Source organism: Macrotis lagotis, chromosome 5 (assembly GCF_037893015.1).
Source record: "Macrotis lagotis isolate mMagLag1 chromosome 5, bilby.v1.9.chrom.fasta, whole genome shotgun sequence".
Classification (NCBI taxonomy): domain Eukaryota; kingdom Metazoa; phylum Chordata; class Mammalia; order Peramelemorphia; family Peramelidae; genus Macrotis; species Macrotis lagotis.
In genome coordinates, this window is record NC_133662.1 from 213,212,856 (window position 1) to 213,235,214 (window position 22,359).

Consider the following 22,359-nt stretch of genomic DNA (forward strand, 5'->3'; position numbering starts at 1 on the left):
CTGGCTAGCCTTTCTGTTGGCGACCGAGGCGAGGAGCTAAGCCTAGGAGCCCAGGAGAGGGGACAGGGGAGCGGGGGATGGGAGGCAGCCAGGGGAGACTCCCAGCTATTCTGCCCAAAACCTGGGATCCTCGGCACAGAAGCCCGGGGGGGGGGGGGGGGGGGGGGGCGAGACGAGAAGACAACAAGTTGAGGGCTGGGGGGGAGGGAAGAAGGGAGAGGAGGAGGTGGGGGGAGGCGTGTGCGGCTCTGTGCGCCTATGCCTCGCTGTCTGACTAACTGGCCCCTTTCCAAGGTGATTTCCCATAAACCACATGCTCCGAGAGGCCGCTTTAAAAGGCCGAGCCCGCCCGGGCCAGTGGCGCTCAGCTCGGCTCCAGAAAGTGAAAGCTGGCCTCGGGGCTCCGGCGGCGCCCCCGGATTATCCCTCTGGTCGGCCGGCCCCCCTGCGCCCCTGCGCCCCCTCGGAGCCCCCGGACAGTCGCCCCGATGTCCCCGCGGGGCGCGGGCGGGAGCTGCCCACGCACGGTAAGCTGGGCTCCCCGGAGCCCCGCTGGCCCGGGCTCGCCCTCTCCTTGCTTTCCGCCCCATCTTTCTCTTCCTTTGCTTTCTGCTCGGCTGCCCCCACCCCCATGCCGAGCAGCCACTGGCGGGATTCCTCCGGGGGTCCCTCCGCCGTCCCCTCCTCCACCCCAGCCCCCTCCAGCCGGTGACCCGCGGACCGCTGCGGGGCTGGTCTCGAGTGGGCGCAAAGTCCGGGAGGCGCGGGGCGCCGCTGCCCGGCCAGGGATGCTATTCCTCCCATTCTCCGGAGAGGAAGACGGTGGCCCCCGGGCAGCGGCTGGGAAGGGCCCTCGGCGGGCTCTGGGCCCCATCCCGTCGCTAAATGAGAGGGAGGGGCTCGGACCTCGGCTGGCTCTCCCGGTGGGCTTGGCCTCCTGCCTGGGGTCTGCTCCCGGGGTTATAGAAGCCAGACCGTTAGGGGGGGACCAGGGCCGGGAGGCCACGGCGCTGGCAGCCGCGGCAGCGTTGGGGCAGCCGCGAGGAAGCGCTGCCCAGCTCAGAGGATGCCCAAGTCGATGCCAGGCAGCCTGGCCTCGGTAGCCACAGAGGGGAGCTGAGACGGAGACCTTGGGACAGGCAAGCAGGGACGTGTCTCCAGCGACTGGAGTGACCCGGAGAGCTTGCCCCCCCACTCTCTGAGGGAGCAGAGATCCGGCAGGGGACAGCCGAGCCTCCCTCTCCTTAGTTAGCTTGGAAGTGACTGGGGAAAGCGGAATTGAATGCTGGTCCACTTGGGCAAGGGGCAAGAGGAAAGCAGAATTAGCACAGGGATGAGCCAGAGAGAGCTTCTGGTGCTTTTCCCCAGACGGCTGAAGCACCCCCCCCCCCCCCAAACACACAACACAGAGGCTGGTGCCACAGGCCAGCCTAACCCAGGGCTGCAAGCAGTCCCCATGCAGAGCAGCATCCCAGGGCTGAAATGGAAGGAAAAGCTTCCAGGCTTCTTCTCACAGCTAGAGCATGGGGGTGCTTAGATGTATACGGGGTCCTTGCCTCCCCCATTACTCAGATGGAGCTCTCTGGAGCACAGAACACAAAGGGGATGCCAAGGGAGAACTGGGAGGGGAAAGAACAACAATCCTTGTTCCGGTAATAAATGAGAGAAAGGTACTGACGGGGAACCCGTAGCCTGACTGAGAGAAAGAACAGGGACTGAAAGAGAAAGAGATCGGAAGGGGAGGGGGCAGATTGAAAGAAGGGAAGGGTAGAAAAGAGGCCAGCAATAACACTGCTGAAAGGAGAGGGAGGAACTGCAGGTAGGATGGCATGCAGAGAAACCCAAAAGGGAAATGGGGTTAAAAGAAGGAAAGAACCTGAATCAAGGGTGGGAGGTCAGAGGTTTTGAGAAGAGAGGGTGAAAGTCGGGCTGAAGATGTCTTTCCTCTTTGGCCTCAGCTGGGCTGCAAGTTGCTGTTCCGAAAGGGCGGGTAGGGATCCAGCTAACTGAGCCACTAGCCCGGCCTGTAGTAAAGATTCCTTTCTGAGCAAGGGAGGTTGGGAGGGGAAGGGAAGAGAGCTGGCCAGATGCAGGCTAGAAAGTTAACCCTTGGGTGCCCATTCACATTTTAATGAAGAACAAATGCAGGAGGGTAGAGATGCTCAGGGGCTCCTTTGAATACCTTCACTGCTGACTTTGTTAACAAAATCCCAGTTACACTCGGGACCAGTGAGGTAGTTAGTTGCTTGTAAATGTGGAAGATGCCCCTTCATCCAATACACTGTCCCTTCCTTAACACCATTGCATAGATTTCATCAGAATCAGTTTATTCCATTGCTCTCCCTGTGGTCCTTTTCTAAAGTGCAAATACTCCTCAGAAGAAAGAGAATGAGTGCCTGGCCTACCAGTGGGACAGGGTATTGTGTGGCACATAGAGCTCCGAACTTAGATTCAGGGAGACCTGAGTTCAAAAGCTTCCTCAGAAACTAGCAATGACCCCAGTCATTTCACTTCTCTGGGTCTCAGCTTCATCACTTGTAAAAATGATGGGGTTGAACTAAATAACCTTCGAGGTCCCTTCCAGTTCTAAATATGATTTTTTCTGAGAGCTAAGATATAGGTTAGAGCTCTAGGGAGCTGAGGTGGTGATGGGGACAGTGTCTCTTCTCTAACACCACAAATTTTCAAGGGTCAGTTCTGGTTGCCTTATCACCACTAATATCTTAAGTCTTTCTGTAGTAGAGTCTTGTCTTATTCCAAAATTTTTATCAGAAATACATTCCATAACTCCCCTTCTTTCCAGATCTACTTCGAACCTTTACTGAGTCAGTAGTACTGATAGCAACTTCTGTTGATTCTCAGACCCTCTGAGAATCCCTTAGCATGGGATAGGGTCATGTTGGCTTTGCCTTCTGCTTATCACTAAAGTGAGAGCTGAGATCTCAGGATGCCAGATCCAGGTTGCTGGTTCCAAAATCTGAATAGGGTCAAGAAAGAGAGATTTGCTTAATCAGTCCCTGGATCCTATTTTTCTTCTGAGCTACAGGATCGTAAATTTAAAACTGGAGGCCAACAAGTCTAATCTTTTTTACAGATGAAGAAACTGAGACTCAGAGAGATTAAGAGACATCTAAGGTCATACAATTAGTAAATGCTAGAGATGGGACCACTTGTAGACTATGTGATCTTACTCCAAATATCCATGGTATCTCAGTGTACCATGTGTTTAGCCTTCTCCCCAAGGAGTCATGTTCTTGGGTTGTCTCCAAATTTTGATCCTTTGGTCATGTTCCAATAACTGCCTCCTCACTATCTCACAAGCATCTTCTCTGTCTAAATCTTACTTATCCTTTAAGGACCAGATCACGTCTTACTTCTTCCATGAAGCCTTCTTGTTTATTCCAGTGAATTCTATTCTCTTTCTTCCCTGCTTGCCCAAGCATAGAGTGAACTATAGATTTTGACACTTTGGGAGAAATCATCTTATGCTAGGTTTGTATCATTCTCTATACATTTTTCTAATTTTCTCTAGTTGTTCCATGTATTTGCATTTTGTCTCCTCCATAGAACTGTTATGAAGATTAAATGAGATCATTTAAAGACTATATAAATGCTATCTGCTATTAGTATCACCTAAAGGATAAACTGACTCTGTCTTCCTCTTTTCTTTAGGTCTGCCCTCGTTTCTCACTGTCTTACCTCCAGACCCTCTTTCTTTCCCTCTGCAACTTTATTCCCTCTTTCACCACTTCTTTTTCCCTCTTTCAGCCCATTATTCCCTTCCCTTACTCCTTCTACCTTTATCCTTTCCTTTAAGTCTGGCTTTTAGTTCTCTGTCCATTCCTTCTCTCCTTGTTCCCTATGCATTTCTTGTATATCTCAACTCTTAAGCACTATGCTGTCCACAGTAGCTGGGGAGGGAAGATGAAACCTGTTCCTGAGTTTCAGGAAAGTTCTCTGACCAACCCCAACATTTTATATTCCTAAGCCAGGGGAGAGTGGGCCATACCAGCTTTTTGTTAGGAAAACTAGTTGTTAGGAAGGCACACCAAAGAGCCCAGGGAAAGCCTTGGTGTCTCTCCTCCCAATCCCTGTTTGGAGATAAGAGAAATGCAAGATTGTAGGGAGTTAGGAAGAGAAAATGACAGAGATCCAGAGAACTGTGAAACCTGTGAGGGAGAGCAGGATGCCAAATGTTCTTTCTTCTCCTGCTCACTTTTCATGGAGCATGTCTAGAGTATAATAGGGCAGGTGAGAACCCTCAGGGTGGATGCTAGGAAGTGATCTAAAGGTGATAAGAGTCAGACTGGCAGGGAAGGAAGCTCAACATGCTAGATGCCAGCTAAAGAATAGCCCAGGGAGACTGGCACCTCTGGTTCTGATTAATCTATTGGATTGGATCTGATGGCACACCCATTGCTGTGGGGTCTCTGGCAAGGGGATTGGTTCCACAATGAAACTAAATCTAGACAATAATATTTTCCAGGGGAAGAGCCAGAGGCTAGCCTGGAATGGGCAAAGAAGAAGAAAAGAGATGAGGTTTGATGTGAGAGAATAATTCAGGCTTTCAAGGTCAGATCTAGAATAAGAACCTAGGTCTTAGGAGACTGGAATATCTGAGTCTCAAAGAACCTAGCTCTGTTCTAAGTTGTTTGAGAACAAAATAAAGGGTAGACCTAACTCTTGCCTTCAAGGAGATTATGATGCAATGAAAGAGATGAAATAGGCAGGTCTTGTCATTGGAAGAACAGAATGACTTTAAGAATCACCTGGGTAGGGGCGGCTAGGTGGCATAGTGGATAAAGCACCAGCCCTGGAGTCAGGAGTACCTGGGTTCAAATCCAGTCTCAGACACTTAATAATTACCTAGCTGTGTGGCCTTGGGCAAGTCACTTAACTCTATTTGCCTTGCAAAAACCTAAAAAAAAAGAATCACCTGGGTAAATAATCTGGGCAAATTAACTGGGGTATATATGTAACACAGATGTGCAGAGTGAGGCTGCAAAAAAAGGCATGAGGAATTTGGATTTGTGGGAACCAGCTATTTTGGGGCCTAAGTGAGAAGAAACTGATCCTACAATTGACAGAATCAAGACTATTGTCATTTGATTTCTGAGGAAGACAAAAAATTTGATGGGTAGCTAAGGGACAGGGATCAGATTGACCCCTGAGTCATGGCTGGAAAGAAGACCTCAGGTTTTATCTCCCAGGAAGGACATAGGAGCCATTCTTGAATCTTCCTTGGCCTTCTCTATTTCAGACATGGCTGGGCTCTTGGCTTCTGCTGGCTAGTCTCCTGGTGGTCTGGAGCTTCCCTACTCATGGGCCAGAAAGATGTAACCGTCTTATTACGGATTATCACCTAACAAAACTGCAGGAGCTGGTGAGTGTATGTCCAGGCTCTCACCCCTCCCCCCCAACTTTCTTGATCCTTTCCCTTGGGAAATTGGTCTAACTGTAGCATGGGGGGAATGAGTCCAAGGGAAGTGGAGCTCTAGGGTAGAGTGAAGCAAGTGAAGACAAGTCCTTAATCAGTTTCCCCTCCCTTTTGTTTTATGGGAAGGGAAAGAAAGGCTTATACTATTTTTGAGCTTGGAAGACACAGTAGGAAGATGGTAGATGGCAGAGGTAGAAGAGATGGGAAAAGAGACTGTATTAAGGCAAAAATTCTAGAACCATAATTTGGGTAGAGGGATCCATATTGAGGAAGTGCTATTAGCACTTGTCTGTCATTTGTATAGAAACAGCAGAGCAAAGTGCCTGGGTTATTAAGAATAGCTAGTTAAAATAGAAACTTATCTCCTTCACGTTGTCCTACCTCACCTCTTCCCTACAATTCCTGATTCTGTCTTCTCCCCATCTCTCATTTTCTCAACCCCTACCCCAAGCCTACCAACTGAAAGGATCAAGTTTGAGATCTTTGGCCAGGTTACAAAAAGTTTTAGTGACAATTTTAAAATGTCAATTATTTGTGGTCCTTGACTTTCCTCTATCTATGCAGAGGACCAGGGGGAGAAGGGAGCCCTGAGTCCCAATTCCCCATGCCCTTGTGTACAATGGCCTGAGAATTCCCTGACCCTTGCCATTACCTTAGTTAATGATTACTCAGGAAAGTGACCCCAGGACTTCAGCAAACATTTCTGGCCCTTTCTCTGCCTCAGCAGGATGTCTTCTAGAAGGGAACTTTGCGAGGAGCCACCAAGAGGTGCTTGCTATGCACAGACTAGTCCCCTGCATGAACCCAAGTGTATCACTGACCTGATGCTGGCATTCCTGCCTTAGAAGACATAATTTTTGATTTATGATGAAAGGGAAGGAAGGATGTAATATATATATGTATATATATGTATGTATATATACATACATATATATGTATATATTAGGAGGAAAGAAACCTAGATTATATTTCTAGAGGAATCTGGATCTAAAGTCAAAGGGTTCTAAGTTCAAATCTTGACTCTCCTGCTTCTCATCTTAGCATAGAGATTTGAATGAGATGATTTTTAAAGTCTCTTCCAAGATGATTGCAGGATCTTCTCCCCCCCCCCCAGCTCTCCCCTTGAGTTTTAGGGACTGAGGTGCCCTCTGGGATTCAGAGTCCTCTCCTGCTGCTCTAGACAGAATCACTGGTTCTTGGGATTTAAAGAACCCTAAGAAACCATCTGACCCAACCAATGGATGATGAGTAAGCTTAGGGACATTCAGATGTACAACCAAGCATGACTTGTACTGTCTCTGTGGTCATGGCAGGACTTCCACAGCACCCAGGCAGCAATCCAGAGAGGATGTAGGGCCACTGTTTATGAGGTCTGGCTCCAGGGCACTGGCCATCAGACTGGGTCTCATATTTACCATCCCACAAGTTCTTTGGACCTGATTCCCCACAAAGTCCCCCTTCTCTAGATCCTCTGGATTCCAGAACTACAGCATTAACCTGTGTTTCCCGGATGAGGCCCAGAGACTTGCTCTCTGAACCTCTAGAAAAACTTCCCCTTACTTCCAGATGTGGGAATTAGAAAGGAAAGGGTTTCTTGTCCTACTCTTCTTCCCCAAGAACATACATAAACCTGAGCAGAGGACCTTGCTCCTGGTACAACAGACCACCCTCTCTCTTCCTTGATTCCATTTTTCCAATGGGTCCTTCTGTACCTTCATTGAAGTTTTATCACTAGTTTAGTGTCAGCTTCTACAGGAGGAAATGCTATTGCATCAGGAGATGGCAGAAAGAAATCCTAAAGACTTTTCTCCCCTTCATTAATCCTTGAATTCCTATATGCAGATCCCTTGAAAGACTAAGGTCTCTCTCCTTGAGTTTTTGTTTCTTAACTTGGCTACTGTCCTATTCCTCCTCCCTGGGGTCCTCCAACCATTCCCTTCATTGCTCTTTTCCCAAAAGGATGGTCTTCCTCCTCTTTCTTCATTCTTAGACACACTAAAATGTTTTTATATAATTTTGTTATTTAGAGGAACCTCAGAAATAAACTGACTTTTCTTCACTAAAGTGTCTGTATCTGTGTGTGTGTGTGTGTGTGTGTGTGTGTGTGTGTGTGTGTGTGTGTTTATGGTTAAGAAAACCATGGTCTATTGAGGTTTAGCATCCTGCTCAAGGTCACACCGGTAGTATAAAGGTGAAGAAGAATTTGAACCTCAAAAAGAGACTCTGATCTATTAAGCACATTCTGTATGCCAGACTCCGTGGGGATGCAAAGACAAAAACAAAAGTATCCCTGCCCTCCAGAGGCTTATAGTTTATAAGGGGAGACCCCATGCACACAATATAAACACATAAATATCTATAAAATAAGTACAAGGTAATTTAGAGGGGAGTAAGCAGCATTTGTGGGAGGGGAAGGGGAAGAGGGGGAGATATGAGGGGCTTCAAGGAAATTGGAGATATTAAAAGGAAGGGAAGAGGGAGTGCATTCCTGGCAAATGGTACAGCCCATGCAAAGGCACAAAGATGAGAGAGAGTGGGGGAGGGGCATGTTTCTAGTTAGAGATGGCACTTGAACTGAGCCTCAGAGAGATCCAATGCTGTTTGCCTTCTACCTTCCTGCATTCAGGAAAGATGCTCTGGACCTCCTCCAATTACCCATAGTTCCATTTCTTTCAGATTGACAGCCAGATGGAAACGTCTTGCCATATTACCTTTAAGTTTGCAGACCAGGACCAGCTGGTGAGTGACAGCTGTTGGCTTAGCATGTTGAAGGAACTCTCCCTAGACATGATCCTTTGCCCAGAAGAGCAGAGCAGCTGAGAGCAGGGTTTCCCTCCCCCTCAGTAGCCTTGGCACATCCCCAGGGGCCCAGGCTGGAGGGCTTAGCATCAGATCTCTGCTGTTCCCTCACCTTCTCAGATACTAGAAAAGAAACAAATGCAGGTTATTCTGTAGATCATGAAATGCTCCTGGGAACTACTTCACCTAAGCCTAAAGGAGTAAAATTGGCCAAATATTCAAGAGTTGATGAATTCTTGAGGTTCTGAGGACTGAGGGAGACTGCTACACTGGGATCCATCTAGAGACTTGTTTTCTTTGGTCCTGATCTCTTTTTTGGCATATAGAGCCAAGTTAGCAAATCTGGCTACTTGAAGAAGCGGGGAGGTGGAGAGAGAGAGCCAGAGAGAAAGAGAAAGACAGACAGACAGGCAAGCAGACAAGCAGACAGACAGAGACAGGGACAGAGATAGAAACCAAGACAGAGAGACAAAGAGAGGGAGAGAGGGAGAAGAATGAGGATCAGGAGGAAGGAGGAAGGGAAGAGAAGGAGGGTGAAAAGAAAGAAGGAAGGAAGGAAGTGAGGGAGGGAGGAAAGAAAAAAGGAGAGAAGGAAGAAGGGAGGGAAGGAGGAAAGGAAGGAAGGAAAGAAGGGGGAAGGAAAGAGAAAGAAGGAGGAAAGGGGAGGGAGTAAAAGAAGAAAGAAGGGAGGGAGAAATAAAGGAAGGGAAAGAAGGAGGGAGGAAAAAGGCAAGGAAGAAAAGGGAGGAAAGAAGGAAGAAAGGTATAGGGAGATGCTGAGAGAGGAAGAATAGGGAGTGCAAAGTAACAAAAAAACAGTGATGGGAAGAAGGAGGGAGAGAGTGAAAGAAGCAAGATAAAGGGGAAGAAGATGGAAAGAAAAAGAACAGGCATAGAGGGAGGGAGGAAATCAAAGCATTAGAGAAAAATAAAAGAGGGAAGGCAGGAAGACAGGGAGAAAAGAAAGAGTGGGGAAAGAGAGGGAGAGAAAAAGAACAGAAAGGGAAGAGGGAGGGAGGGAGAGAAGGATGGGAGTGGGGGGGAAGGGACTGGACTTTAGGCTCTGTTGGTCCCAGAAACAATTTTCAAGCTCATGTTTTTCAGAAAGATTCCATCTGCTACCTTAAGAAGGCATTTCCCCTGATCCAGGACATTTTTGAAGAAATCATTCGCTTCAAGGACAATTCTCAAAATTACAAGACCTCCAGGATTCTACACGAACTCTATCTGAATCTGAGGGATGATGGGTGTGTCAACAGGGAGCATGAGAAGAGAGATGAGGTTGGAGTTGCCTCTTCTTCCATGCCTTCTGCACCCCTCTCATCCTCTTCCCCTTATCCCCAAGGGGTAGAAGAAGCAATGGGAGGGAAGGAAGGGAGGAGAGAAGGCCCAGGGGTGAGGAAAGTACAATGGAACCCAAGAACAAGAGATGGGGGTTTGGGAGGACCAGAGGGACAGGACTTCTCCATTGGAAAGAGATCCTTACCTGGGATACAACTTGGTTGTCAACCTCATTGAAGACTGAGGGATTTTAGGGACTCCTCTGAACTCTAATGGGTAATCTCTGGGGTCATGTTCTTTGAGAGTGAGGTGGTTAAAGCTTTTAGGACAGCTACTAACTGACTTTCCCTCCATATTCCTCCTTCACACCCCTCAATACCCTGCCAGGTCCACACTGCCTCCCTTCCCCAATATTGTACCCCTGTGCCTAAAGGATGCTGGAAGAGAAATAAGGAAGTTTAGGGGGGGGAGAGAGGAAAGTAAGCAGGTCCCTGACCTGAGCCCTTGACTCTCTTTCTTTCCTCTTCCTTCTTCCAGCTGGGGAGTCTTCCTCTAGCCTTTAGTTTTTTTTTCCTCCAGGCCCTCACATTAGGCAGTTGGGTGGGGAGGCTGCTGAGGTCCTGGGGCTCCTCAGGCTTGTAGCTGTAGGGTGATGAGTGAACCTAGGTCCTGGGTGCCTCCATCCATCTCCTCTGATAGGTGATCTCTGACCTGGATGGTCGGGGCGGGGGTGAGAAAGGGAGAGAGACAGAGAAAGGCAAAATGGGACAAAGGGAGAAAGGACAACACCTATACAACACCTTCATCAAGATGTCCCCTTTCTTTCCTCTCTCCCATCCCCAGGCCTGTATTAGGACTTTCAATAGCACCCCTGTCCAGATACTGGAGAAGGTTCAAGATATCTTTGTAGAAACAAGGAGACTCCTTGATAATGACTGGCGGGTCTTCAATCGTGATTGCACCAGTAGTTTTGAAAAATGTGACAGTTCAGGTAAGAGAGGGCTGGGGAATGCCAGGGGAGAGGGCTGGGAGATGAGGCTTGGGAGGCAAGAGAAGGGCATCAAGGTTCCAGGGGGTTAGGGGTCCCTATGGGACTGAGGAACAGGGCAGAGCAATACTTAGATGACTTCAATAGCCCTGGGGCAGTGATTCTGCCTGAGCTCATATGTGTGCATTGCTATTTCCATGAATATGTGTGTGGGGGGGTACTTTATATGTGCTCATGGGCATTAACAGTCAAATGTGCTTTCCAGGCTGTGCCCACACGCACACGTGCTTGCTTGTCTATGCATCTACAGATTGGAAGGGCCTAGGGAGTCAGAATTTTGAGGTCCAAGGCTGGGAGGGTGGAAGGGTTCTACCTAGGCATCTGGGGGAGCCCAGAAACTTTGCATGGATCATGACTAGAGGTGCCTGGCTTAGGACATGGTATTCAGAGGAAAGTGGACTCTGGGAGTCACAGTCCTTACCCTGGGATCCCTACTAGAAATTCTCTGGGATAGAGATGACCCCGGGAGGCACCACCCCCACTCCTGCTCAGGGCAGTCATTACTCAGCCTCCCCAAGTGTCAGTTCTAGGGGTGAAGGCAGGATGAGGGGGGAGTGTCCCTTTGAACTCCGGCCCCTTTGCCCAGCATATGCATTTACTCTCTGTCCTCGTGTCCACGTACCAATGTCATGAGTGCCAGCTTGCCACGCCTGTCCTTGTTCCCTGTCTCAGCCAGTGCCTCTCTGGTCTCTGTCAGAGATAGGCGCTGCCCTCTCCTACTCCGCAAGATTCTAGGGCCTCCTCCTAGGAGTGGCCAAGGTCTCACGCTCCCTGGTGATGGCTAAGCACCTATGGGCCTCAGGCTTTCTCAATTGGGCTCTGGCCTATTCCTTCCTGTCTACTGGCCAGCCAGCCTCTCCCTCTCTTTCTGTCTCCCTTCTCATGTTGCCCCCTGGGTTCCATGAGCCCATCTCTCTGCTCTCTAATCTGCATGCAGGGCTCTGGGTCGAGTGCGTGACCTGGAGACCGTTTCTCAGCCTCCTTCACCTGGCTGCCTTAAATCTCTGCTTTGGTCCCTGGAATCTCGGGGTGGCTGTTGCCCTGGGCCATCTGTCCCTTAACACCCTCCCCACCCTTAACCAAATCTAACTAGTCTCACTGTCTTACCTGTCTCCTCCAAAGCCTGCTTCCCTTGCTCTCTAGTCACTGGACTCCACTGTTTCCTTCTCTGTTTCTAATGAGGCATGTCCAGTTGGCATCTTCTTCCCTTTTCCCTTCTCAGTAACCTAGATGCTGAGTAGGGGGGTGGTGAGGGGACCCCCAGCTTCATTCTCCCTTTCTTGGCACCCTTTGGGAAAGCTGGGCTATAGGCTGGTGACTCTATCTCCCCTCCCTTCCCTCTCTCTCTCCCCCTTTCTCTCTGTGGTTCTTTCAGATGTGGTGACCAAGCCTGATTGCAACTGCCTGTCCCCCAGAACCACCCCTAGCAGTAAGCTGGCCTCTGTCCCCATCCATAGCTCCCTCTCTCCCTCCACAGCCCCAGTGGCCAACTTGGCCTGGGGAGACTCTGAGGGGACAGAGGGCAAACCCCTCCTGCCCAGTGACCTGCCACCTCAAACAACAACCCAGGGCAATGCCAGGCGCCGATTCCCCCGGAGCACCTGTGGAAGCGTGGAGTCATTGGAGACTACGGGCACGCTCTCTGCTTCCCAGCCCCTGGTGGGATCTGAGATGGAGCCCGGGAGCAACAAGTCTCCCCCTGACTTGTCCGATTCCCCTAGGATAAAGGGCCTTCTCAACTCTGCACTCAACACTGACTCAGCTCTAGGGGATGCCTCAGGTGATGTCAGCCCTGGGTCTCAAGAAACAGAGGCTCCCCTTTTCCTCTTGGGAGGGGGACCTATCCAGACAGGGACCGCAGATCCAGATGAGCTCCTCGCCACTCCCTCGACGCCTGTTCTTGCACAGGGACTGCTGGCCCAAGTGAGGAATGACCACCTACAGGATGAGGGCAGTAACCCATTGGCTGGCCAGGCCAGAGATTATTCATCAGAGGAGATGGATGGAGGTATCCAGGGCCTGGGCTCACCCACTACCCCGCCGCTGCACTCTGAGGAAACCCAGGGCATCTCCAGCCTCCCTGATCAGCCTGGTTTCCCCAGAAGCCTCTCCTGGGGCATTCCCCGCCCCCAAGAGGAGCTGAAGGGCAAGAGAAGTACTAGGGTCCGGAGGAGCATCACCAAGCTGGAAGGAGGAAGAGGAGGACAAGGTTTGGAGAGAGGCGAAGGCCCAGGCGGGGCCCCCAAAGGCTTTAACTCGCTTCCTTTGACTGACACAGGCCCCAAGAGGCAGAATGTGGGAAGCCCTGTCCTTCAGCCCCAGGGTTCTTTCTCCTATGTACTGGTATCCAGCATCCTCCTGGTCCTCCTAGCAGTGGGCGGCCTCCTGTTCTACAGGCAGAGGCAGCGGGTAAGAGAGCAGAAGGTGGTTTGGAAGGAGGGAGGGGATGGGCTATGGATTTGAATTGGGGTCAATGCTAGACTTGAGAATGATGTCTAATTTGGGATCAAAACCTATACTGTTTTTAAGACTAATGTTAGGGTGAGGAGTTTGTGACTAAGATGAGTGTCTGACTTAAGAACAGGGTTTGGGGGGGGTATCTTGGCTGGGATTCTTTAGACACTGGAAGAAATAAAATTGGATGGAGTAAGAGAGAATGATCTTAGAATCAAAGCATGAATTGATTAAGTACAGGACTGAACCCTTGGAGATCATTGTGAAAGGGAGATAGGATACGGAAATATATTCATAGGATCATACACTTAGACTTGGAAGGGATATTAGAGATAAGGAGAGGAGAAACCTGAGGAGCAACTAGACCAAGAAATGAAAATGGACTTAAAAAGCACTGCTGTGTACCAGATACTGTTTTAGGGATAAAAATACAAAGAATGCAATAATTCTACTTGTAAGAAGCTTATAGTCTAATGGAGAAGACAATGAATACACATACAAGAGAGGAGGAGAGAGTTCCTCAAAAAAAAAAAAGGAGTCATTCCAATCAGCAAGGATAAGAGGGTAGTCAGAAGACTCAGATATGACAGGGAACTCAGTGACGATGAAGACAGAGAAGAAACACTTCAGTTAAGCAAAAAGATTATCAGAGATCGTAGTGGGTTCAATTTTTGTGTAAAGGTAAAACAAATCTGAGCAATAACAATAGTTCGCCATGTATAGAGCCCTTTAATGTTTGCAAATCACTTTACAAGTGTTAGCTTATTTTACTCTCAAAGCAACCCTGGGTGATAGGTGCTATCGTTTTTCCCATTTTATAGAGGGGGGAAACTGAGGCAACAAGATCCTTTATCAAGGTCACACATCTGGTAAATTTCTGAGACTAGATGTGAATTCAGGTCTTCCTGACTCTCGGCTCCACCTTATCAACTGTGCCATCTAACTGTCCAATAAGGGACACTCTAAAAGAGTTGGTTAGACAGCTCATCTGAAAGGTTTTGAGATGATTGGTATAAAATAGAGGAGAATCTGGAGGGAATGAATGGGGGTAAGGCAATCCAGGCATATTGGTAGTAGAAAAGGACCCAGCACCAAAGGGGAGAGAATAGCAAAAGGTAGAGATGGCTTGAGAATTGACTAGAGAGCATAAAATGGGAGCTGAGGCTCCAAGCAGGATGGGAAACCCCAAAACTGGGGTCAGAGAATAAGAAGTCAGGGACCATCCTTCAGCACAGCTTCTGGACACTCCTCTGGCAGGCAGGCAGCTTTAGGGTCTAGGTAGGCAGGACAGGAGCTCTGACAAAACTTTGAGGTTCTTGTACAAGGGGAGTCTATGAGGGACCGCAGTGACTACAGATCTGAGGCACAGAATGGCAGAATGTCCAGGGTTTGTAAATGTGAACATGTACTGAATGGATGGGGTGGGGGTGGGGAGGAAACTTGGAAACCCTTCAACCAGTTCTCTTAGAAGATGGATAGGGGTAGGGGGGATTTTCACTTTTACTTACTCTGACCTTGTCCTCTACCCTAAACTAAGCCTGTTATTTCCTTTCCCCAGAACCGCCAGGAGCTACAGCCAGCAGAAATACCTATGGAGCTGCCAGAGATCAGGTGGGTTTGGACATCTCTGGGACTTGAGGTTGGTCACTTAGAAGAGACCTAGGTATGGGGGGGGGGGGTTCTGCCTGGCTATACCTGCTTTAGAGGTGAGGCCTTTGTCTTGAAACCTGTTGCTATTCAGGGGATTCACACATTTGACTCAGGAAACCCTTGCTTCAGTAATGTGAGAAGGGTTGTGTATTGGGATAGGGGAGAGGGGAAGAGGAAGAACTTACTGTGCTGTCTTCCCAAATAACTGTAGCCATTTGGTCAGGAATCTGCAGCCTTTTTGTTGGACTTTACTGAACCAGTATCCTGGGTCTCTTGAATCTGGTGGGAGTGGTTTATTCATTTGCACCCACTGGGCCCGCTGTCCCCCTGCCAGTGCTGAAATGTCATCCCATTCTTTTCTTCTGCCAGAAGCCCCCTGAACCAGGAAGAGGACAGACAGGTGGAGTTGCCAGTGTAGAGGTCGTAATGAGGTGAGGACCTGGCTTTGAGTTCATCCTATGCTCGCCGCCCCTCTCCCCATATGAGCACTCACAAATACTCAGTATTATCAGTGGCACCCCAATTCTTTCCCCACATTTTGACACTCCTTTTTCTTTTCTTGTCTTGATTCCAGTCTGTCACCAAGTTCTGCTGAGTCTTTCTTTATAATGTCTTAAGTCTTGCCTTTTCTCATAGCCATTATCCTCGGCTCAGTCATTATTGCCTCTTGCATGAATCACTGCCAAAGATTTTTCTGTGCCCTTGGCTGAGTTCCACTCCCCATTTCCTATTCCCTGATATCCAAACAGCAGCTAAAATAACATTCCTCAAGGACTGCCTCTATCACATCTTTACCCTGCTTTGGAGTTTCTAATAGTTTCATTTCGCCACCCGTATGAGATCTTTGATTGTCCTCCTTTCTTCTGCAGACATAGTTCACCAACTTCATTTCTTTCTCCCTATAACCCTTTAAGATTCCTACATTCCAGTCAAACTAATATGCTTATCTCTGCCCACATGTGATTTGCTCATTCCCAATTTCCTACCTTTAGAATCATAGCAACTTAAAGCTGGAAAGGACCTTATAGATTATATATAGTCCAACCTTCCTCCCAGCGCAGAATACCTTTGACAGATGGTCATGCGAAGTCTCTCCTTTAATACTTCCAGTACCCAGGAGCTCACTACTTTGCAAAGCAGACCATTCCATTGTTGAACAGCTGTAATTATTATAAAGTTTTTAATAAAAGTTTTTTATTCCTTAAATTAAGCCAAAACCTACCTCCCTGTAATTTTTCTTTCTTTGAATCTAATTCTGCCTCCTTTAAAATAGTAAGGAATAAATCTATTCTGTCTTCCAGTTGATAAATCTTTAAAATATTTGAAGACAGATATAATATCTGTCCCCCTCCTAACCCATTTAAATGATAAATACTCTTCTCCATGAGAAATATTGTCAGTTTTTCTCAAACATTTCTCATTTGATATGGTTTCCAGACCCATCCCCATCTTGGTTATCCTTCTCTGGACATAGTCAATGCCCACCTTAAAATGTGGCAACCAGAACTTCACAGATGTAGTCTGACCATCTCAGAATATAATAGGACTATTACTTTTTTTTGATCTGTATATTATAATTCCACTCAGGCCACATTAAGAAAATTATAATCTTTTTAAACAGCTATGTCACACTATTAGATCATCTTGGACTACTGATCAACTAAAACCTTCCTGGTTTTTTTTTTTTCATATGAACTGTTGCTAATAGGTCTTTCTCATCCTACATTTGGGCAATTGATTATTCCAGCCTAAATATAGAACTTTACATTTATGCCTATTCAGCTTCATCTCATTAATTTCAATATAAAATTCAAATCTATTAGGATCAATTTTGAATTTTGATTCTTTTATCCGTTGTCAGCTGTTCCTCCCAGCTCTGTGTTATCCACAGATTTGATAAGTTTACCTTCCATATCTTCATCTAAGTCTTTGACCGACATGTTGCACTTTCATTCCTTGTATGTGGCTTCCCTTTCCACTACCAATATGTGTCTCTCACCTCCTTCAAAACCAGATTCAGAACACCCCTTCTCCAAGAAAATGTCCCTGATTGAACCCAATGACACTAATTGTTCCTTTATTTCATGTCCTCTCAGAACTTATGTATTCAGTTAATACTGTATCAATTTGCCCTTATTTGGATGTTACTTTGTAAGTGTTTTGTAATTGATATTCTAAATGTAATATTTTTCTATCTCTTCAAGTAGATTGTAAGCTCCTTGAGAGTAGAAACTCTCTTTTCTCTGTTTTTTTTGTACTCTTTCTGACCCAAGTGCCTAGTACAGGACTCTACACTTAGTGAACACTCAATAAATGTTATTGACTGACTGACCTAGGGCAAATCACTTAACCTCTTTGGGCCTCAGTTTCCTCATCTGTAAAATAAGGAGGTTGGACTAAATGATCCCACCCAGCTCTAAAGTCTTAATTCTAGGACTGACTCATTGACTCACTGATTGACCCTTTGATATTACTGACTCATGTTCCCATATCAATATCTGAGAATGGACAGTACAATAAGAAATGTTAGGAACAATGCAAATGCTCAAAACCATAGGGAATAAAAAAAAAGTCAATGAGGGTACCCTATCTATCCATGGTAAAACTATGACTTCCCATAGTCCTCCCTTCCCATCCCTTTTCCTCACCCCCCCCCCATGATAGTATTAAGAGGACTGAAGATGAATGGACAGGGATCTGTGGGGGGGATAAAATTGCTCAGTATCTGCCCCCAAACCCTGTTTAAACCTTCTTCCTGTTCCCTTGGTTACCAGTTTGCTTTTTCCTATCCCACACCCCAGAGCTATCACTCACAAGATTCTGTTTCCAGGGACTCAAGATAAGACTCGAATTGGGGGGGGAAGGGATGGGAATGGAATAGGATGGGAACCCCAGTTGAAAACCCCAGGTCAGTGAAGCTTTCCCTCAGGTAACGCCTGGGCCTGATGCCAGCATCTTCAGGGACATCCAGTGCTAGTCCCAACACGACTGTTTTATCTCGTTGCACAGTCTGCTTCTTGCTCTCAAAGCATTCCAACAATAAGGGACCTGGAGTCTGGGGCATGAGGGAATGGGACTTACCAATATGTCAGACCTCAAGCAGTGTTGGTGTCCTGGTCTGACCTTAGTCTGACTCTTATCCAGTTGACGATACTGTTTGGTTTCTAGTGCAGATCCCCCAATAGGGAAAGAAGAGGGGACACTATGCTCTGAGCTCCCCTATTTATAAACCCTCCCCTTGAAATACAAGAGTTCTGTCAGCTGGACCCAAAACCAATTTGAGGGTGAGGCTACAAGCTAAATCTAAAGTTAAACTTTTGGTCAGAATCCAGGGGATTTCTGCTCTGGGAACAGAGTGCTCTGAGAATTCTGGACCTAGCTATTGGACAAGGGGAGTTGGCAGGGTGGGGATGTCATGGATGACATGGGGGTGGAAGGGAAGGGAGTGCCAAATCTCTCCAAGTCCAGGGAAGCTTTGACCTCTGGGTTCTCATTCCAGATGGGAAACTTAGAATTTCCCTGTTTTGGCCTGCCTGCTGCACTTTTCTATTCAAAGTCATTATATCCTTTTTATCTACATTACCTATATTCCTTCGTATTCAAAGATGACATTGTCTAGGATGCTAGATGTCTGAGCTAAGGGCTGGAAAGAAAATTCCCTTTCTCTTCCGGGGAGAATATTTAATAATAGAAAAACAGAAAGTGAGGAATCTAGCAGAAGGGATAATGGCAATTCACTTGTCCTTTCCCTAGACTCCCAGGAGGCTAGACTGAAGAAGCTTCCTTCTGACTGACAAGTAACCCTCCCCCATTGCCCTTTTTGTCTCCTGTGGCTGGAACCTCTGCCAGTGCTTGTCTGTTGCCTTTTCCTCTCCTCTGGCCCCTTGGTCAGAGGCTCCTTGGTGGAGACAGGAGATGAGGCCATTCTGGGAAATCGGCAGTGGTGTGGGCTCCTGCCAAAGAATCTGGGTCCTTTGTGGTGACTAGGGTGGCTTGGAAGGGGGAGGGAATGCATGGAAGGAAGTTATTTCCTGCAACAACCATCAATGTCCCACAGGAACGCAACCCCTCTCCCTATACCATCCCACACCAGCCCCCTCCACTGGTGGCCCTAGAGACCTCTTCCTCTTTCTATACCTCCACCCTGCTCCATGCTGATCAGCCTTTTTTCTCTCCCTGTAGCTGGGCCCACAGGACAGTCCCTCCATGGGAGGAGAAGCCGTGGGGGCTTCCCGACACCCCCAAGCCTGTTCTCCCAGGATCTCAGCCCGCCCACCACGGAGTCCCCCGACCTGGACTGGACAGGACAGGAGCAGGCGAGGGGGAAAAGCCCTCTACCACCCATTCTTTGTCCTCTTACTCTTTATTGACTGAGAGAGGAAGGGAGGATGCACAAGAAGCTACAGATATTTATTATTATTATTATTATTTTGGCCCTGGAGGCCAGCATCCATGCTTCAGGGAGTGCCAGCAAAGGCATACTCAGAGTCTTCTGCCCTCAGAGACTGACCCACAGGGCAGCCTGGGGAGGAAGGGTAACCTACAGCCCCCTCCCATTCCTCCATTCCCTTTCATACTGAGCCTGGACCAAGGGAGAAGAGGGCTATTGGGTGGGAAACAGTCTTTAGGTAGGTATTGTTGGGAAAGCCTGGCCTGGAGTTCCTCATTGCTGCCAGGGCAAGAGCTTTGCAGAGAAATGGGCTCCCATCTTGTTTATGAAGTACCAAGAAATCCAAGCAGGCCAAAGCATGTCCCAAGAGGAAGGAGTGTCTCAAGGCTCCCAGGGCAATGCAGCTTAGCCTTCGTTTCCCAAAAAGGGGTGCAGCCCTCAAGATGGGAGGAGGAGACAGATGCCAACACCTTGCTGGTCTACACAGACTCTGGGGAGGTGTCTACACCCTTCTCCTGAACCAGTGTTCTCAGTCCCCTCTGAGTGACAACTTGGGAGCCATAGCCCACAATAGCTCCTTGTCACCTTTGAGTCAGGTCTCTTTGGGGACTCAGCTTCTGAGAAGCCCTATTCCCCAAATTGTGATGCCAGCCAAGATCTGTGTTGAAAACAGAGCTCAGCAATCATTGTGTCCCAACCTACCCCCATCATAGCCTGGGCTCTCTTCCCATCTTCCCTCACAATTGTTAGCTGGGTCCTAGAGCTGCCCCAGAATAGCTGGGTAGCAGGAACCAGCCATCTGATGAAGGAAACCTTTGCACTGTGAATATTGAATCTTCTCGCTGTACTGTCCTGACCCCTTCCCCTAGGCAGTGTCTGTCCCTTGCCTCCTGTGCACATGAAACTCCGGAGCTGGTCTCATGATGATGAAGGGATTCCCCCACCCTTCCCTCCACTACCATGTTTTGATGCACAAACATGATCGATACCATGGGCTGGCTCCCATGGACACTAGTTCCCTGGAGAGAGGGTAAATGATACTCATTGGTCTACCTGCTACAAACTGAGTCTTCCTGTTGGGAGACCTTGGCTTCTGTGTCTCACACTTTGACATTCCAAAAAGAAAGAAGATAGAACTTTTGCTTTTGAATGACTGGAGTGGAGGACATCATGATGGAACCTATGACTTTTTGAACCTGTGTGTATGTCTATCTGTGGTGATGGAGTTTGGAGCTATGTCTTTGCTCAATCACTTTTCCCCTGAATTAATCTCCCATTTGACCAATCTCCTTGTTCTCTCCACCCTTTGGAAGAACAGAAGAACAAGTTTTCTCACTAGATTTTCTCTTGAAGATGATGTGCGTGATGAGTTTCTCAGTCTGGTTTTCACCTTGAGCCTTCCTTCCTGGACTCAGCTCTTAATCTTTTCTCTTTTCAGTACCCCCTTATTAACTTTCTTCCAAGCCCCACTTGTTTCCTTCTCCTCCCTGCTTTCTCCTTCTTCATGCTCATCTTCATGCAGACTTCATGCGGGGCCCTGCCCTTCTGGCTCACCTGACCCTCCCTCCCCAGGTATAGTCCAGCTTCTCACTGCCCAGAGTCAAAGAAGAAAGCTTAGCCTGGCACCATCTTGAAGCTAGTTTCACTGGTTTAGTGGCTTGAAGTCTCAGTTTCTTCATCTGTAAAAGAAGGGGAGTGATCTTTGTCCTTCTCTACTGCTGTGTGTGGGGGGGTATGAAGTCATTAAACATTGGAGAAGTGGTAAGGGTGGGTGAAGATGCTCTCTATTATGCCTTTTTCTATTCCCTTTATTCCCTACTTCTACCAGTGCCTTACTTATATCCTGTCATTTTGTTCATGAGTCTTTCTAAGACTGGTTAAGTGAGAAAATCCAGTGTATTTTCACCCTGTTCAGGCTGTGTTACTCATCCTCAAGCCTCAGACCCCTAGGGCAAAGGGAGCTGGATTCCCTACCTGCTACCTGGGGCCCAGGATTACATCAGAGATCCTCTAGAGTCCAAGTTCACCCACTGGAAATGGTCGTATCTCTGCTCTAAGAAGGAGCTCTGAGGGGAGAGAGTTGACTGGGAGGGCAGACCTACAACAAGAAGAAATCTCCCCCTGGGCCTCATTTTTTTGACCTCAGCATTTTCTTTTTTGATGTTAGATAAATATCTATTTACAATGAAAACTTTGAGGACATAGAAAAATATGTTTATTTTCTTTTAAATCTATACTGTGCAAAAAAGGCCAAAATAGGAAGTCCAGCATTCCAGATGCTCTTAGTACATTGGTAGGTGAGATGAATGATCCCTCCCCCAGACCTCGGTGAGTCCCTCCATCTGTCTCTTCTTCCTCTGACCAAACCTCCACCCCACTTCCCTAGGGAAAGCAAGAGGAGCTGGGGCCTTGCACTGTATGATTGTTTTAATACTTGGAAATGATGAATTATTTTATATATAAAGTCATTTAAGGATTTATTTAAAAGAAATAGGAAGCTGCTTGTATGTTTAATAATAAATGCAGACAAAACCATGTATGTGTCATGACAAGAATTGAATTTGAGATCCCAATGAAGCCTGGGGAAAGAAAAAGGGGTAAGCAAAGACTTCTGGAAAGAGACACAATGCAGCAAGCTTCCTCTGTTGCTTACGAATTTGGGTCAGGGAAGATGAGGGTATTATTTCTTTAGGATTGCAGTCCTTGATCAAGTGCCAAATATAACACATCTATACCCCAAGTACTGTAACACATCTATCATAAAAATAGACAAAAATCAATGGGGTTCCTACAATGTGCTGTCTTGGAAGGTAATAAGGTCATTGGAATCTTTGGACCAAAAATAGATAACCACTATTTGTGGATAAATTGGAGAGGAAATTCTTTCAGATATGGGATGAACAAGAGGGAGTGTGGTATAGTGAATAGAATGTTGAACCTAGAATCAGAAAGATCTGGGTTTGACTCCTACCTCATACATTTCTTAGTTATATAACTCTGGGCAAATCATTTTAACTGCTCTCTGCCTTTGTTTCCTTATGTGTAAAATGAAATAGTTGGATTCAATGGCCTCAAAGATCTTTTCTGTTCTACACCTACATCTGTTCAGTAAGGCCCCTTCTAGTCCTGAAATACTATGATGATACGTATAGATCCCTTCCCACATAGATACACACACATATATTATGTTTCTACATCTACACATACACACACACACACACACACACACACACTAGTTTACCTTTAAAAAGATTGGTTATGTTCCACCTGAATATTCTTTTGAGGGCTCTAGAATAGAGC

At 47.4% G+C, this 22,359-nt stretch overlaps 1 protein-coding gene across 1 annotated transcript; it reads left to right on the forward strand.

Annotated features, from left to right (window-relative positions):
* The first annotated feature begins 313 nt into the window (after positions 1-313).
* On the forward strand, positions 314-21,594 carry CSF1 (colony stimulating factor 1). Its single transcript, XM_074188364.1, is given in 10 exon segments — positions 314-459; positions 461-527; positions 5,261-5,383; positions 8,114-8,176; positions 9,341-9,517; positions 10,361-10,508; positions 11,941-12,974; positions 14,578-14,630; positions 15,039-15,100; positions 18,852-21,594. Coding segments are annotated over 9 exon segments (1,860 nt in total). The 3' UTR covers positions 15,088-15,100; positions 18,852-21,594.
* Positions 21,595-22,359: the final 765 nt, after the last annotated feature.